This window comes from Athene noctua, chromosome 1 (assembly GCF_965140245.1).
Source record: "Athene noctua chromosome 1, bAthNoc1.hap1.1, whole genome shotgun sequence".
NCBI lineage: Eukaryota > Metazoa > Chordata > Aves > Strigiformes > Strigidae > Athene > Athene noctua.
In genome coordinates this window covers 161,368,433-161,387,992 of record NC_134037.1, presented here as the reverse complement: position 1 = coordinate 161,387,992, position 19,560 = coordinate 161,368,433, and the positions used below count along the sequence as shown (strand labels likewise).

Sequence of the window (19,560 nt, the reverse complement as noted above, 5' to 3'; positions counted from 1 at the left end):
GACACACTATGAGAAGCAGTAGAATCAACTATGACACACCCCTTCTAGTTTCCTATTGGCTGGAAACTTGTTAGGCTTGATGGGTAGTTGCTGTAGTCAGAGGGGATTTCAAAGCAGGTCCTTCTAGCCAGTCAGAAATGGATTTCCACCTTCAGACCGGAGCGAGCTGCTTTTAAAAACACCCAACAACTTGCCTTACGAGAAAACTTCTAGAGAAAATATTCCCTCTCATACTTTATATTTCTTCTATGAAAAAGTGATTTTGGGAGACTTTCTAGGCCACCTCACTTGAGGTGTCTTTTTCAGAAGAAGCATGGCTTGCTGTGTGCTACAAATCACTGGTTTAATATTCGGAGGTGTCGGCATGGTCGGGACTTTGGCAGCCACAGTTATGCCGCAGTGGAGAGTTTCTGCCTACATCGATGGCAACATCGTGGTGTTCGAGACCATCTGGGAAGGACTGTGGATGGACTGCATCAGTCAGCTGGGCATCAGGCTGCAGTGCAAATTCTACGACTCTGTCCTGGCTCTCCCCCCTACCTTGGAGGCATTCAGAGCCCTCATGTGCATTGCAGTGATCCTGTCAATCATTTCCTTTTTGATGGCCATTGTTGGTGTGAAGTACACTCACAGGACCAAGGAGGATCCCCACGGCATCAGTATCTTCATACTGGCAGCTGGAGTTTCCTTTCTGCTGACGGGCATCCTCGTTATGATCCCTGTGTCCTGGACTGGAGGTAGCATCATTTACGACTTCTATGATCCAACAGTCCCTATGCCACTGAAACGAGAACTAGGAGCTGCTCTATATGTGGGCTGGGTGAGCACTGCACTTCTCATAGCAGTGGGAGCAATGTACTGTAGCTTCTGGTGCTGGGCTGATACATCCTCAAAATCCAGGTATCCTTCACTTTCCCGTCACAGATTGCACAAACCTGACTTTGCAGGAGGGCCATCCCTAAGCGTGCATGCCTATGTGTAGTTGCTCCATGTGATCTTTCTGCTTAGCATGTTGATACGTACTGATTGACTTCAGTGTCTAATTAAACTCTGAGTCAGCACTGGAGGAACAATTTTGTTTGTTTGCTGTTTACTACTGACATGCTAACATACCTACAGGAAATGTTATTACATGGGCTTTATATGAGAGTACAGTCAGAAGAAAAATCTCACCATTTTATGGGAATGAAGAACGGCATAGGAACAGCAGCAGCCAGGAGTCTCTCAGAGAAGACAAACAGCATATGTTTGGGCTGGAAGGAAGGCGACTACTGTGCAATAGCACCATTGCCCTCCCCTAAACCCGTGGTGTGCAAAGGGAGCAGTGCATTTTACTCTAAGGTCTTCATAAGGACAGCTCTAGGACAGCGGTGAGAAGCATTGAGTTGGCAGCATGGCTGAAGCAGCTGCTGAACGAATGGAGAAGCTGCCAGCAATGGAACTTCCAATATTGGCATATAAATGTTCATGCTCTCCCTTTAGAGGCATCTGTGACTGACTATGGATTTCGTAGGTGCTTGTCGAGTTGATGTATCCTTATTTCTTCTTCAGGGCACAGAATCCAGCTCATGGAATAATATGATTTTTAATCACTTCACCAGACTTTTACATGAATGTATTAGCTTTCCGTTGCTTGCTACCTCTCACCTTTTATGGCTTATTCCATTCTACAGTTAGCACCTACTATTCTATAAAATTCAGGACAGACCATCTGTCTTTGTGCACTTTAAAGCACTGTGCTAATGTCAAATACAAACAAGCAAGGTCATGTAAATGTGTAATCCCCGCTTTCCCACTGGAGGATCGAGAGTACCTGCCTACATCTTCCTTCACACCCACAAAAGCCAAACCTTAATGTTCTTCTGCCTGCTTTGTGTTCACAAGAGTGATTTTAAAATGTACACTGAGCAGCCTGATGTTCTATCTGTCTATTGTGCAGAATTCAACAGTATTTGCAGTTGTACATTTTTTTTTCACACCTGAAAACTTGGAACCTTCTTTTGACAGTGTGCATATCACAGTGTTGATAAGTGACCAAAGAAGTTCCAGTTCAAAAGAGTTTTTCTCATTCTTTACATGGTAGTAACGGATAGTACCATTTAATTGATAATTTCATGACACAGGTATTCAGTTTGATGCTTTTCTGTGTCTGTGACTGGTCTCTGAAAAAAGGGTGTAATGACTATTCTAGTTGAGCAAAGCAATGCCTCTGTATATTAATTTGACTGTTCAGTTTGAAGCAGAACATGGAAAACTGCATTTAATTAAACAAGCCTTTTATTAACTTGACTTCAGATGAATCTAAATGAAACAGTGCAGTTGAATACATATATTCATTACATATATTAGCTAATGTGCATTTACATTTAAGACAACCAACTCAGATCTTTTAGTAGGAATTTTCTAATCACCAGAAAACAGGTTTAATGTATCCTGCTCATCACTTGAGCAGTCAAATCAACACTTATTAAAACCAGATGAGCTTTTAAGAGAACATTTGTAAGTAGATTTTCTAGTACTAAAATATGTATTTTTAATGTTGTCTTATATCTGCTGATGCCTGTCACAGTAGCTGTCTTTGGGTCAAACAGCTCATTTCAGTGGAGTAATTCTGTTGACTTTGGTAATAATTTATACTACCCTGAGAACCTCCACCTATTACTTTATTGTATTTACGTGCTATAATACATATTTTGTTTAATAAGTAACTTTTTGGTGAATAAGCCAGGATTGCACTTTTTGGATTCATTTAGATATGACATTTGTGATTAACAAAGCAGAGAATGAAGACTACAATGCAAATGTGATACATATTCATATGTAGGTAATCTATTTAAAAGATGATATATGCAGTATAATGCAACTTTATGTAGATACAAGTGCTTAAGAAGTAATTAAGTGCAGTTTTCTGTAACATTAATTAAAGGATCCTGAACGCTTTCATTATCAGTAGGTTAATCTAAAAATCAAATTTGAACTGGGTGTGTGTGCCATTTACAGTAGTAACTTTATTTTCAAAGAGCTGAAAGAGAAAACTGCTTTATTTGAACATTTAACATTAATTTCAAAGAAAACCCAAGCTTTTAACATCTAACCTGATGGCTGCATATTCCTCCATTTTTCTCTGTTACCAGTTGATCAAAAGATGAGCTCAAACAAAATCTCTAAGCTCAGACAGCCTTGTTCTTTCATGTGGGTTTAGAATCTGACCTTGATTCCAAGTGTACAGCTAGGCTGGGCTGCTGTTTGGATGTCTCCGGTTTTATTGACACAAAGAGCAATTTCTGGTGATGTGATTTAGCACTTTAGACTCACCCAAATATGTTTAAGAGTCTGTGACACTAAAATTTCTGGATTTGATGCAGGAACAAATTTCTCATAAGAAGCTAATCTGCAAGAGATGTAACACAGTGGTTAACCTTGAACAGAACAGAAATTCCTTTATTGTGGATTCCGGTGGGGAAAACCACATAAAGAAGATTACTAGGTACTTTACCTCTGTATGCAAGGAATGCATTTGGCTGAGTAAACTGTATGAGTGCATTTGCATCTGCTAAGGGAGACAGAGTTTTTTCTTCTTCATTTTCCCCTATTCAGAACCTGTCATGCTCCGAACTGACTAGTTGGAAGCTGCAGTTTGGAGGTGTGAGTAAGAAAAGGAAATTTTAAGGGCTTTAACGAAAAACTGCAGTTGAGCTTTGAAAATAAACTGTTGCTGTTCGTGAGTTTTCTGAGGGTAACAGGGAGAGCTCGGCTTGAGGAGAGTGATGGAAAAGCCTGGACAGGTCTCTAGTGCCCAAGGCTTCACCTTCTACTCTCCATCTTCTGCTCCAGGAGAGCTTCTGCCCCTTGTGGGTTATATCCAGCCAGACCCAGTCTCAGGGAACCCCGAGTGTCTTAGGCAACTCTTAGAGCTTATATAGATGTCTGAACATGTCCTTCCCGAATGAGATAGGTGAGGAGAGGATGCTCAGCAACATGTGTAATGCAGCAAAGACATTTAGGGAAAGGGCTACCTCTTCACTGCAGGGCACAGGAGTGTTATGGAAACAGCAATTGGTTACACACTGTGTGATGGAGGACCAAGAAGAACCAGGGTGTGAATAATCACTATTGACTGGACTTTCCTCTCGGAAGAAAAGGCCTGAAATGTGGGTATCATTTGATGAGGATGGAACAGAGTTTACTAAAAAGTTGCGTCAGGTTTTCGTGTGCTAGAACTCTGCTTTCCCTGAGGAGTGGAGGCGGTAAACTTGCTTTAGTGATGCTATGTTCACATTCCTCTAGGCACAACTGTCAGAAACTTCAAGCCTGCTGTATTTGTTAATAACAGCTGATTAAATATTGTGGTTAAATATTGAGTTTAATATCCTGATGCTATCATATACTTTAATATTTTGTGATTACAGGACAAAATTACTTTGGAAATAAATGTGAATAGTCAAGATTTTGCGATGTATTTGAAATAAATGTATGAACCCTTCAGGCTGGGTTTTTTTTTACTACTGTATCATTGCTTCTTTTTTTATATTAAAGTGAATGAATGTATTTCCCCACTGCCAGAGAAAGACAGCTTCAGTATTTTTATAATGTCCTTTTCTGATTCAGTTTTGGTTTTTACATTATGCTTTGGGTTTTGCTAGATAATAAACAAAGTGGGTCTCATTCCTTGGAAAATGAAATACACAAAACTGATTTAGTGCTGACTTCCAAGACCTGCTTATAAGAAGTTTCCTGAAGCAAATCGGTATTTCAAAAGCTGGTCCCAAAATGTATATTCATCTCTGAGATGAAAAGAGAAGATTCTGGAGCAAATAATCCAGCAGTATGATGCAGTCAAGGGAATGTATTTATGGCAAAAATGACGGCCTAGAAAAACATTTCATTATAACAGAAAGATGAATCAGACTGTTTTCAAGACAAATGCATGCAGTCATCAGTCCTGATATACAGAGACAAAGCTCTGTGTGAGGGACATTAAGACTAAACGAGTTTATGTTAAAAAATGTTACAACTCTTGTGAAAATCAGTGTGCGGACTCACAAAATCAGAAATGGGAGTTTGATTGTGTCCTCCTGATTGACTGTAACCATCCTTTTGAAAAAGGCACAAGAGGTCTTTTCAGAGGAGTCCTACGTCATCTTTGAAAACTGGGACAGAGCTGACCCACCAAATAGACAATTCATTTCCTTTGTATCTGGTATGAAAATGCTCTATGACTTACATACTTTGCTTTCCTGATTTGAGTCTCAGAGTCTGAGTAAGACTAACTTGACATTTTATGACTACTTTAAAAAAACAAAGAGCAAAAGAAAACAAGAAATACCCTGGTAAGGGTAGGACATTTTTCGCTGAAAAGGTCTGTGTCAGTGCTTCTTGCGTTCAGTTGCCACTCACAGAAAATGTTCCAGCTGTCCATGAGGACAAACAAAAAATATTCAAAAGCACAAAGATTTCATTTTAGCACCATCAAGGAACAGCTGGCTCTGGAAAGGGTTGTGACAGCAGTATCAACAAATCATGTACACATGCAGACTCAGCATCACAGTGTTTGTTCATTTCCAGGGATCAGAATAGATTGAAGCTGGTGTGTCCTTAGTGACAATATAACCAATTTCATAATTTTTAAAACAATTAAAGGAAAAAGAGAAAATACTATGCTGAACTCAGCTGCTTGTACCCAAAGAAAAGCAGAACACAAAAATTTACCTGAGATTCTCATCCCTACGCTTCCAGCCCTTTAAAAATGAAAGCGAGCTAATTTTACCATTAGGCTTTTTATTCTTTTATCTAGTCAGATGCCTGTCCCTCCAAAAAGTCTTCTCACTTGAATGTGTCATCACCTGAACAGTGTGAAATTTTGAGGCATTATAGAAAAGTAAACTTTACTATGCTTTCAATTTCTGTTACCAGCCAGTTCAAGTAGCGAGCTCAACAGCGTGCGTGTGCTGACAGACTTTGTATCAAAGTGATGCTGCTCTTCAAAGCACCTCCTTCATATGGGCCCTGCAAATCAGAACAAACCTTGCTGGTAAGATGAGTTTTAAGAAGGGTCATTTTAATCAAAGATTCTGGATCTGTCTGTTATCCAGGAGTGCTCACTACTCGAGTTGTAATGATTGCTGCAGTGGCAAGGGAAGCAAAGCTAGAGAATCTGGATGCAGATGTCTGCTCTGAGGATGGAACTGACAGAACTGCCCCAAGATGTTTGAACTAGTTATTGTTCATTGTCATGCATGTACATTTCCCTTGCCCCAATAATTCCCAAGCAAACACTACCTGCATATCAGTCACTAGAGATGAATTTAGTTTTCAGTTCCCTTCAGCATTTACCACCCCCCCCCTTTTTTTTTTTTTTTAAACATTGCTTTTCATTTAAGCAACAATAAAAAAAGAGCTCACAGGAATTTCGCTGACACCTTTGTGCAAAAATGACTCTTCAAAAATAGAAACCACAAAACCATCAAGTTCTGTTCCCTGCATCAGCACCAGTCAAACTGAATAATACATTAAGCTTGCTAAATCTCCATTGCCCACTTCTGCTATGGACCTTAATCTGTGGTCTTTGTCTCAGTTACTGTGAAGTAGTCCCTGATTGCCAAATGACAAAGATGATGAGTACATTAGCGTTTCAGTTTCTGTCTGATGGATGAGTGGCTGATGGAATGATAAGCAATGTTTATTCATTCAGAGTTTCCACTGTAATGCCAGATGGTGCTGGGAGATAGAAAATAATCTCTAGACCCCAACAAACATTGCCTCGCATACTGTCACATTCATTCTGAATTTAGCAAAAATTGGCAACATAAACCCCACCTGTTGAAGAAAAGTATATTGTTAACTAAGTACTTTTTCGAAAGCTGTGTTTCACAGGCTAGTCTGAGTCCTGGTTTCTCACCGGCACATCCAAGATGCCAACCGCAAGCTCTTCTTACACCAACATGGTGGCTGCTGCAGCCATGCAGGGGGAGATGTGGGGAAGGCCAACGCTGATGCGAGAGCTCCTGCCTGCAGCTCCAGGACAGAGGAAACGCAATAGCAGATTACCTTTGCAGGGATCTAAAGGAAGAGCATGTTCCTTCCCTCAGCCGAATGTGCCCTTGTGGTGGTTTGACCTTGGCTGGCTGACAGATTCCCACCCAGATGTTCTCTCACTTATGGTGTGGCAGCATCATGTCAGAGCTGGTCTTGGGCACTGGTAGCCAGACCCTGGTGGGAGGGGAAGAGGTGCAGAGCCTCTTGGTGAACTGTCCTGACATTTTCATGTGTAATGGTCTAACCCAGCAGCCTCGTGTTTGGGCCTGAAGATCTCCTGGAGTCCTCCTGCCCTCTGGCTTGGCCACAGTTGGCCAAGATGGGGGCAGTGAGTGAGATCGAGAGGGGTGCTGCTCTGCACAGCAACTGGTGGAAAGCTTTGATGAGATGCCCAGCTCACGTCATGGATGCACACATCTGCCTCTCACACTCTGTCCCCTCTGTCTGCTGCAGAGGGACTGCATGGGTTTCCAGATGTCTGTGCTGCTGTGCTGGGATGTGCCTTCTCTCCAATAGCGTTTGCCCCTACTGTCCAAGTCTACTTTTGTGCATGTCTCTTCAAGCAGGAAAATGCAGTGATTATCACAGTAATTACTAAGAAGTAGAGTTTGTGGAGTAAGCAACTCAATTCGCCAAGGGATGTGTACAAGGTGATGAAATGTTGGTTAACACAAGCAGTGAAAAGCATTGACCTATCTCCAAGCAGAGCAGCAGTGATTTCCTCTTCCTGGGCTCACCCCACCCATTACCTGGTTTGTGTGCCACCCAAAAAGCTGTTTGACACCTCACAGTTTGGAAACACTCCACTGTCAAGAGCTAATTACATGCTAATCTGTCTTTGAGTGGTGCCAGTGACAAATTATCTTTCAAGAAAGACTGAGCATTCCCATGTAATGCACTGTTCCTAAACCCATGGTTCACCTGGCCTTATGGTAACAGCACGTCATTTCAGATCAATATCATTTCACACAGAGAGCCAAAACACCCTTTAAAACTTTCAGGGTGAAATAAAGGTATAGGGATGTGAGACTTCGGAGATAAATGTTCAAGTTGTTTTAGTACACTCATAAATTAGGAGTGAGGGTAAAGTTCGAAGTTTATTGAAGCCAGTGGAAAAGTTCTTGTTATAGCAAATAAATATTTTAAGCATCAGACATGTCAGCATCACATATAGGTATTCAGGTTATCTGTCAGTGGTCCTGGAGATGCTTGTTCAGTTGTTCAGAGTTTCGTATAGGGATGGATAACACTCTGCAACTGCTGAAATTTGGTGTTGCGTGTTCTTTCTCCTTTGGCATTTCTGGAACAACCCTCCCAGCTTGTCATGTATGCACATACATGTGCGCACACACACACATGCATACACATACAGAGTGGTAGAGACATGACGGCCACGTACACTGAAATTATTTTCCATAAATTAAAGTGTTTCCAGATTACACAATCTGTTATATAATTGGTAGAATAAATGTTGCTAAACATGGAGATTTTCCAAAGATTAGAAGGACATAATCAAGTGCAGTTTACTCACTGTGTATTTACTTTCCTGATGAGCAGCTGAAAATTCACCCCTCCCTTTAAGATACATTTTGGGACTTTTTAAATTATGTTGTCCTGTCAGCAAGGGAGTTAATGAATCCAGGTTTCATCCAGGTTGGTTTGCTTCTCCCCTTACAGCAGTTTGCACTGCAGGGCAGCTGGGAATAGGCAGTGCAAGCTGCCGGTTATCTCCAGTGGGTAGGAGATGTGGATGCAGGGCTGGGCACAGCACACCCCCACCAGAGACTGCTGTGCAGGCCTCTTGCCTCTCCCTCCATAGCAGCTTTTTTTTTTTTTTTCTTTTCTTTTAAGCTCTTTAAAGATTCTTCCTGAAATCTGTAGTAAATAATTTGTCTTCGAGACTTTGACCCCTGTGTCAAATAGGATTGAAATTGGCTGACAGGTTCTAGAAGTTACTGGGGGAGCTGAAGAGACGGACAGACAGACAGACAAACTGCAGAAGACTAATTTTCATGAGAAGGAGAGCTGAAAATGTATTTTTTAATGAGGTTTGACACGACCATATTTTCCTACATTATTTATGTAGTAGAATATGTAGTTCCTAACACTTTTATGAGAATAGTCTTAGTTACTAGTTACTTCAACCTCCAAACCAGCAGACAACAAAATATAATAGTTTTCACAGGATCTAGATTAGTAATGGTTATTGGTGTGGTCTTTTCCTTTTCTAAGGAAACAGATTCTTTTTGAATGCCTGAGTATTGTAGAAATCTTTCCAACAGCGTGATATAAAACTCTCACATTTAGGGTTTTTTTTGTCTTCTCATTGCATTTTAAATAATGTCAGAGCAGTTATTATTAAACTTTCATTTTACATTGTATGCCTGTGAGTGTATGCAGTTGGTTGCATTAAAAGTTGTCATCAGCAGAATAAAATAGTGGTACCACATTGTGGTGGTTTAGGCCCTGCCGGGACCTGAGACCACGTTACCGTTGTCCCTCCCCCACCCTTGGACCTGACGGGGCAGGGAGTGAGATACAGACCCCGGGGTTGGGATAAGGGAAAATTTAATACAACAGTGTAACAACAACAAACTGAACAACAACGATAACAATAATGATAACAATAACAGTAATAACAATGAACAGGACAAGAGCTACACAGAGATATACCACAAGGATAAAGCAGCGAAGGGGAGCGACGACCAATAACAGCTGTCCCTGCTCTTCCCGCGCTTGACTTCAGCCCCACTGCTGGGGAAACTCAACCCTATCCTAGCTGAACCAGGACATACATGTTGGAATAATGTAATGGTTTTGACTATGCAGCTTGCTTTACTAGCAAAGCATTGCTGCTCCAGGAGGTCAACGCAATAACATTTTTAAAACGACTAGTAATATTCTATATGAAGAGAAGGAAATACAGAAATAGACATGGTCAGATTTTTGTTTTATTAGGCATGATTTCTTCAGGTGAAGAGAAAATCATGTCTTGATGGAAGCCATAAAGCCAATGATTCATGTAAGACTCAATGACCTGGTAATACTGTCAAAAAGGAAAGAAAATAGAAAGATCAAATAATTGTCTGGATTAATAATTAAAACTTCAGTTGGGCTAAAGACTATTTTATAAAGTGATTCTAGAACAGCTGAAATACTGATTTTGTATTGCTCTGGAATGTTTACTTTTTTCTCCAATTCTGTACAAAATGATTAATTGATCTTTAATTAAGGGAGAAAGTAAGATGACCTGGGGAAGGGCAGAAAAGCCAATCTCTTTTAAATATTCATAACCTTCTACATAATAGGCAAACTATGAAAAGCTCTTACCGTTTATAACAGATAACTATTACATTTTACTAGGACATTGTTGTTGTATTTTTCAAGCTAATTACAAGAACAGGGACCGTGTGTGCAGTTGAATGAATTCAAATTGCTATTTATTTTTTCAGAAGCGTTTTTAACAGTAGCAATAATGCAGTTGCAAGCCAGAGTAAGTGTATTGAGGCCTAAATCAATCAATCAATCAATCAATCAGTCAGTCAATCTTAATAGTGACTGAAAACAAAATCCAACTTTCGATGTACTGGAGTACTTGTTAAAAAAGATTAATTTCCTGACCCTTTTCTATCTAAAAACCTGCATCCATGTTTTATTTATACATTTGAATACTTATTTTTATATTTACTATTATCATTAAGGTTTAATATATCTTGTGTCTCTGTTGTCAAATCATAAATCTTAGGTTCCCCAAATTCCCAGTGCAACTATTTATTTAGGTAAACCAAGTATTCTTAGATTACTCTGCACTTTTATTTTATGACAGACCAGCTCATCAGATTATTTGCACAGAATAATTTATTCTGCAAAATATCTTTTAACAGAATTATTGGAGGAAGCCTTAGACTTTACTGAAATCCATACATAAAAATAAAAGCAGAGTTTGAAGGTAGGATATGTGTTATGGATAGAAGCAATAATTATGAGCGGGTAAGGACAGAGAAAGGCAAAAACCTATTTAAAAAGGATAATGACTGAGCAGAAGGAAGCTGGAAGGTTTTGAGAGTGCAGAAAAACAACACTGGTGGCATTTGGAACACTGTAATAAGAATTACAGTACTTGCCATTGAAATGTCAACACATACACAGTGTTTTCTAGCAGATAGCAACCAGACTTCAGGAACACTGCAAGCACCTGAATGAGAGGAGTCTGTGCTGTGTAATATGGCTGTCCAGACCATACCAGAAGTACAGGGTGAGCCTACTAGAAACTAGAAACTAGTGCTTAGTCATTGCTTTGTGTCTTTAAATCACTCTCCATGTATTATGTAAAGTGATTTCTGTGAGACAAGGAAGATATGTGATTCCAGCTTTGTAAATGGAGGAAATCTTAAGGCCCTGGTTACATAATGCATACAAGCATATGCTTGCCTTTGCTAACTTCTTGCGTGACTGACTAAACTGACGGCCCAGTGATTTCTTAAGTTTCAGCAGCTAGGAAAGCATAACAGTGTTAGCACTTCCAGGGCCAGATTCCTCACATGCACCCGGTCAGTTCCATCAGCCCAGTGAAGCCTGAACACTACATACCATACAGAGGACGAGGCTAAAAAACTCTTAGTTCTCAGCTATGAGATCAGACCACTCATCTATGCTCATAATGGGTACCTAGGAAGAATAAACAGTACAAAAAAACAAAGGTGTGAGAACAAACTATTTCCAAAAAGGAGATCAACTAATAGGATCTAACAAAGGTTTTGTTGGTGGCTGAAGGGCCAGAGGAAATTGAGCAGCAGCAAAATGGCTTATAGAAAAAGGAATGATTTAACATGCGCATGTGTGTGTCTGGATTTAAACACATCTGCAGACAAGTGATGGTTGTAAAGCCTCATTCAAAACTCAGTGAAGCCAATACACTCCAATAACGTCGGTGGGTGCTGCACAGAGCTTTCATATTTCTCATGGGACTGCATGGGCTCTGTCAGCGTTGAGAAGTCTTCATCAACATTTTGTATTTTACATCTTGATCAGCTGCCAATTCCCTATGGAGTTACATGTGAGTACATGTGAGGGATTGACATAGCTACCTACACCAGTAGCTTCCTGTTGGTGATTTTGAAAGGCAGAAATAAATCACAAAGGATTGCCTTTCTCTTGCATCTGTATTAGCTCAAAGAATTCTAATAAACCAGGAAGGGTGGGTGTACATTCACAGACTCACACAGGTTTGTCTCTGGCAGAGGACGTTCTTGTTAAATAATGCAGTGATGAAGCAACAGTTTAAGAATATAGATGGAGAGATAAATAGATGTTTCATGACTCTCACCTTAATTACCGATTCATCAAATATAACTGATCATGCAGAAATGCCACCTGGCTTGCAATATTCTGGATGAAGGAACACAGACTAATCTCCAGTCTTTGGGACTGATAGCTCTTTTTAGTAACAGATTAAGTATTTCTGTTAATATTCCTGCTCCTTCACTCTTAATTTGCTGCAGAGCGCTTAGATGAAATCTCTGGTCCTGGTGACATTGTTGCAGTGTAAATGATCACTTCCACTTCACGTCTTTTCCAAGAACTCTCTGGCTCCAACAGTGCCTTATCTGTACTCCCAGCCAACAGTAGCTCTGAGGCAGGTATCTCCCCTATTTGTTCTTCAGTAAGTCATTCACCTTTTGGAGGGCTTTGGCTCTCCTTGAATTGGGCTATTTATTTGCCGGCACTGAGCTCTTTTACAGATTTTTAACTTCTGAGATGGATAAAGAACTCAGCATTGTAGGTTTAGTGGCTTTCTCTGTATTCATTTTATCTTTTATATCTGCTTTGGTACAGTGTCTCAAGTGGACAGCACATACTAAATACCTGTCTAGTCTCTCTTTCTCTAAAGCTCTGCAACAGACGCAAAACAATTCACTCTTCCTGTAGTATTATGCTATACACTGAAACTTGACTGACAATAATATTCTTTCAGAATATTCAGAGCTGGCTTTGTATATTTCATAGGATCCTTTCTCTCACTGTAATTAATTCTCTGCATCTGGCCAAAGATTGCATTTGTTATCTTCCTGAGCATAAAAGGTCTATTAATATGTAAATTAACAGGTTTTAGTTTTCTTGGAGCAGAAGAACTTTTTAACATTTTAATGATAAGTTCACAATAGTGGTCCCTTTCTATGCTTCAAAAGTGTAAGTTTTGCTTATATTTCACTGCAGAATGCCAAAGTAAAAATCAGATATCGTTACAGCAGGGAAGATTAATACTGGACAGCCTAGTTCTCTGTCCCTGGCTGTGGAGAGTTATCAGCAGAAGCAGGCATAAATGTGTTGGAAATGAAGGAATTTAGGGAGTTGAATCCTGAACACTGTAAAAAAAGAACAATGTGTGTAGTATCAGTCAGAATGATCTAAGGACACTTAGACACCTGTCACCTGCCTCGGTTATGTTATGTACAGAAGTTGGCTTTACATGTGCAGTTGTATCCGTTGTGGGTATCTCACACGCACACACCTCCCCACACACCCCACCCTCTGCCCCAAATTTCTGGCAGTAGGTGTATGACCCACAAACTGAAACAGAGAAACACAGGCTCCATTCACGTTAGGCACCTAGAGAGTCTCTGTTGTTACTGGGAGTGCAAGTCAGTGTAGCTTTATGGAAGGTGGCGGAGTTGAGCATATACCAGACACACATCCAGCTCTTGGAGGGGACATTTTCATGAGCTGTGAAAGTATACTTTGTGGATAAAAGTGGTTCTTTCATTTGCTCTTAATACAATGGAAACTTTCAGGCTTATTATCTAAGAAAAAAGCTGAAAATTCAAACAGGTGGCAATGTTTAGCCTGGAAGTCTATTGCCTGGAAAGCTTTATGGTTTCTAAAAGGATGTATTTGACCCTGTTGCTTGGATGTCCAAAAATGTGCGTGGCTATGACACACTGCTTTCTCTACCAGCACATGATGAAATGGGAAGTTAGGTTTCTACCTGAAATACACTTTGTGAGGTCTCTTCTCCGGTAAGGTTTCTACAACCCTGTAAATCCCACACTAATGGAATATCATTTGCACTGGCACCACCTTCTCCAGTTATGAACTGGGAACACACATGGAAACACTACCCTACTCGCAACCGTATTAAATTGGTACAAGGCTACTCATGGCACACCTCCACTTTAGCTCAGCAAAGGACCAAGGGCTAGATCAGGGTCTGAAAGGGGACTCCCACAAGCATCAGCAATTAGGGACGCTGTCAGTGAGACAGCTTGCTAGCTAGCTCTCTTGTCACCTGTCCAGCAGGGGGGCACAACGGCTGAGAGACTGTCTATAAAGACAAAATAAGCAATTGTGGTTATAATTGCAGAAAACATATTTTTTAACCTAAATTTGACACATACCTGTTTACGTAACCTTGCTTCTTGCATTCCAGTAAATTCAAAGGGTAGATCCTTTTGCATGTAAAGCATTTTTCAAAATCCTTTTCCCATGTTTCAAAATCTAGACAAACTCATCCTCATGACTTTAGGGTCTTGCAAAGACAGAAGAATTTCAACCACTAAGAAAGTTATAATTTAGCCGGTTTAATACAGGCCACAGACACATCCAGCTTTCTTCATCACTTAGCTTGGAAGGAGATTGGAGTAGGATAACATAAATACTGCAGCTACTATGGACACTGACAAGTGAAGACACAGATTTCAGTCATGGATTAATAAATGATTTTTCTGAATACTTCTGTATGATTAAATACACTTCTGTCTGTTCTGTATATTGCACAAAGACGTGTTCAGGACACCCTTTTCCTTAGGCTATTTTCTTGTTCAAAATACATTTTTCTAATCTTTAGCAAGTCTTGTGCTCCACTTGTACTAGAAGCCCCGCTGACATGGCTGAGAGTTAACTATTTCTCTGAGTCTTCTCTGTCCCTGCGTGTTGAAGAAGTCATGGTAGCAGCACTGCTGGGAGAAATAAAATTGAACACCACAGTTCACAATTCTCCCACAAGTGGAATAGGAGACTGTGTTGTAGTATCTGGTCTACCAACAAGGCTGCACTCAGCAGGTCCTGTTATTCATTTTCTTCAATTTGAGAGCTGTGACTAGCAGTGCATATCATCACCCAAGGCAGCCCTACTAAAACAAATACTGAATAACCTCAGTAGTAGAAATGCATCCTACTCTAATAAAGGAATTTTTAGACCAGGCTTTATGCCCTGTGGCTCTACACTAAATAGCTCTAGGTATCAGAAGCCTTGTGCTAGATGACTTTATTCTAAAGATTCAGAAAACCTGTGGTATTCTGTACACTTTGACTTCTGCACTCTTGCTTCTGGTGTTTTCCCTAGCTGCCTTCCCCTTTATTTCCCTCTCACCATGTGATTTCGCCTCCAGAATATCTCTGCCTTTCAGCCCTTTCTCAAATATTGTTCTCCCATGATTGAAGATGGTGTGTCCCCCTACACCCCTGTCAGAGAACACTTGCTTCTGAGAGATGGGGAATCCTAAAATATTTGTTTAATGTCACATAGTTTCTGGAGCCCCAGCACCTAAGCATGAACCTTACATCTGTGTTGCATGCCAGGCAGTTGCCACTGGCTACTGAAAGGTGATTCTGATTTTCCTAGCCCCTGTGATATCAGCTTGCCATTTGGCCCCTGCAGCTGCAATAAGATGCACTCTGCTATGCTTTGGGTGCTCTGGAGTATATAATAGAAATACAGAAATTCATAAAGTGACTTTTTGCTCTGTTTCCTGGGATGAAAAACATCTGGTTTTTACCCAGTTGTCCTAAAAAGAGTTAGCATAAGAGAAATGTATACAAATACATTTACTTATGATATACAGTATACAGTTGCAAGTACTTATAAAGAGCAACAAAAGAAAATAATGTGCTCAAGGTGTGTTGTAATAGCTCAGATAAATCAGTCACATGGCAAGGCGCTGTCAAAAGCTCTTGCATGGCCCCTGGTGAGCCAGTTCAGGAAGGTCATTGAGCTGAAAGCTAATGCTGAAGTTAATCCAGCAAAAAAAAAAGAAGTATCAGTTTTCAGCCAGATCAGCTGTCTGAAGTGGCTTACCCTGTGGTTAAATTGACGTGAATGCTAGCACAAGAGAAGGGTGGAGGGTTGAGAGAGACTGAACAGCCCAGATTTCATCATCTTAAGCCACTGAGAACTGTAACTGCATGTGACCATGTCACTGCAAAACACCTCTGTCATTTATGCAAGTTTGTACAGATGATTTTGCTAAATAAACATCAACATGGAGTAAAAATATGTAGTTCATCACTAGCTTTTAACTGGGAGAGGACACAGAAGTCATTTACTCTGGGATGACTATAGGTTTCATGTGACCTAATCTCAAATCCTTTCTTTTGAGCATTCAGTACTGGAGTCACAGAGAGCAGTGTGTCAATTCAGTATCTCACCTTGAAAGTTCTGACATTAAATTGAATTAAAGAAACAGAATTTTTGGTACGATTAAATATGGTGGTTTCTGAAGTCTGTGGATCAGAGCCCAGGACCTGATACAAACTTGCCAACAACAAAATGTGTAGAATTATTTGCCACTGCCATGAAATTATTCCAATTGGCTTAAAATGATGTTTTAAAGCAAAATTACTAACTCAGACTTTTTTGGTATGTCTTCTGGATCTCAAAGTCCTTAGGTTCTTCTGTATGATTGCTGCATTGAAATCATAAAAGCTGGAATTGTGTTTTAAGTTAGGAAGAACTTCAAAAGTTGGGATTCTTACATGATCCGTTGACTCAAGGGATTTTAAGAACATCAAACAAAGCTATACTTTCAACTAAATCTTAATAGCTGTCACGTTTAATTCTTATATATATACGCATACATATTTTCATATAGGTGCATAACTACAACAAAAATACTTATTCCCTTCCTTAAAGGAATTTACAGTTCTCATGAATTTTAATTCCATTAGGTTATGTATGTAATCTTTGGCATAAACAGCCCATGAATATTTGAAACAAGGTCTTTTGATTAGTTCTTGATCTTTTTGTTTATTTTCCTCAGGGTTCATTTGTTTTTTGTTGTTGTTTTGTCTGACATTACTCCTGTCTAACCAAAAAACCAGGAGCTTTAATATTAGTTAATTCTGAAGTGTCTCTGGAGCTGAACAAGACTTCATGGAAGAGTAGATCTACAGCTGCTCTGGTGCCTGAAGAGAGAAAGATAAGAGAAGTTGTTTCCCTTGTGGTTGCTTCTTGGACCTGCTTGGGCCTGTCAGGAAAATTTTCCTTAGTTGTTAATTCAGATGAAAAGCGGTATGATTAGTCTTAAACCACCTCAGGAAAGCTGGTAAGAAACAGCTATCTGTTGCCTGTGCAATGTATGTCTACCTTGGTCCTTGCTGAGTTTTGGGAATGGAAATTCTTAGTCAAAGACCTATTTAAAACTTATTTCTTCTTGGAACTTAAAACTTTCAAGTTCTCATATCAAAAGATGAAATATTTAAAAAGCATTAAGAAGGTAGAAGGGCATGTACTAAAACTCAGGAGAAATGATAGCTGCACTTGATGCTTTTTCATGTTATAATGCTTGTTAATAACTATTTCTACAACTAAGAAGACGTCCCTATTCTGAAGTTCTCACATTTCCTCGGCTTGCAAGTATTTTCCTGTATTCTGCACATGTACAGTTTCTAGCATTACTATTTTCTAGCAGAGTTTAATTCTCCGTGAAAATGTTGGCTGAAACTTGTGGCTAGGGACATGTTAACAACGCAATGAAAATAAAAAACAGTTTTGCCTTCCTTAGTGACCTCCAAAACCACTAGGTTCCTGCAAAAGAGAAGGCTCTGTTTTCTCTGTGAGCTCTTTCATATGCACAAAGAATGTGAATGGTGGTATGAAATAAATAAATCTTCAGTCAAATCAGATTACTTAAGCTTAGTTGGAAAGCAAAATGTCACCTACGGTTTGGCACTAAGCTTACTTTATTAAAAACTGGTGTTCCTTTTCAGTGTGTTGACATAAAAATGCATCATATTTGCTGTGAAAAAGTAATTTGTCAGTATAAGATCTTTAGTCAAGTTTTGAGTCCTGCCAAAGTGACATGGAGAGCTGAACTTATCAACGAAGTGATTTAGGAAAGATTTTTTGGGAACAAGGTCTCAGACAGATGAGACCTGGGTCTGGCCAGGACCTCTGCTACAAGTCAGTGCCTTTGGGGCCAAGTCTGCATATGGGAACGTGCATGCCTCTCCGGGCGACTTTAACTAATTTGGTACCTTTGCTGAAACCAACAGAACTGGATTGACTGGGGCACTGGGGATCTGTTGTGCTATGGAGCCATAATCTGAAAGAGAGAAGCAGCAGCAACTGGGTGTGAGGAGATACCGTTGCACGCTGCCCTAGAGCCTGCTGAGGCAGTAATGGGGGTCAGAGCCAGCCTCTTCCTGAAAGTCAGTGGATGGGAATTTCTCTCCTGAGGAACATCTAAGAGTTTGAACCACCTCTGGTCCCTGGCTTGTCACTCCTAGGGCAGCGGTGACATCAGACTGAGCTAAGCATCTGGTGAAGAAACAATGGCTTGTAGTAGTGATGTTAAACCACAGCTTTAGACTCATACCATGGCACCGTGTGACTCAACACACATTTGCTCTGGGAAACATGAACGGGTGAGTTGCTCTGGCGCATCCGCTTGGATGAATTCAGCTACCACTCTGCCCTGGCATCTAAATGTTTCAGTGTTGATATGATTAAATAAGAGTAGGATATCACCAATGGAATCATTTCTTCTTATTGTCTTTAATAATATCTGCAGGTAAATGTAAGGACTGAATCCAGATAGAATGACAAAGTCATAAACAAGAAAATGAAGCAAAATCTTTGTTCTAATTAGCAGTTCTGCAACCAAATACGGCCGCTGGGAATGAACAAAGAAAAGGACTGCTTAGCTAGAGTTTCATTTTGAGGCTGGGTGTCAAGAGAGGGTAATTTGATACATTCTGCCAACCTGACAGTAATTTGTCAGACATGTTACAGACCTGTACTAGTGTCTTTGTTTAAGATGAGATGCCCTACTTTCCTGATTAAAATGAACTCCTGATTTGCAATTCTGAACTAAGATAATTGCTTCAGCAGCATTCCAAACTGGGCTACAATTATGGAGTGAGCATGTATTAACAGTGGTAATTTAATTTGCGTGTCCATTTGTTACACAGTAAAGAGTCTTTCAGACTTTACAGTTAGTGATATTTTTGTCTCTAACACATATTGGAGACCACATTCACAAGATATACTTTCATGAATAAAACATAAGAGCGCCAATTCCTCTGTCTACTGAAACAAAGAAAACAAACATTGCCTTTGGGACACCGTATGCGAACAGAGATGCATTCAGGCTTGCACAGAACTGGCTTACCTAAAAAGGGGAGCAGAGCTGCCTGAGACAAGTATTTCATTTCGCTAGAACTGCCAGAATTCTGACGGAAAGTGATCTTGAACATCAGCTATTCGAAGTAAGTGCTAACCAGCTCAGAAGAGGAGCTTATAATTAGCAT

General features: G+C 40.1%; 1 protein-coding gene across 1 annotated transcript; it reads left to right on the top strand.

Moving 5' to 3' along the window:
- The first annotated feature begins 301 nt into the window (after positions 1-301).
- LOC141971486 (claudin-8-like) lies at positions 302-982 on the top strand. Its single transcript, XM_074928869.1, has one exon. It carries the CDS (start codon positions 314-316, stop codon positions 980-982), a length of 669 nt encoding a protein of 222 aa, XP_074784970.1. The 5' UTR covers positions 302-313.
- Positions 983-19,560: the final 18,578 nt, after the last annotated feature.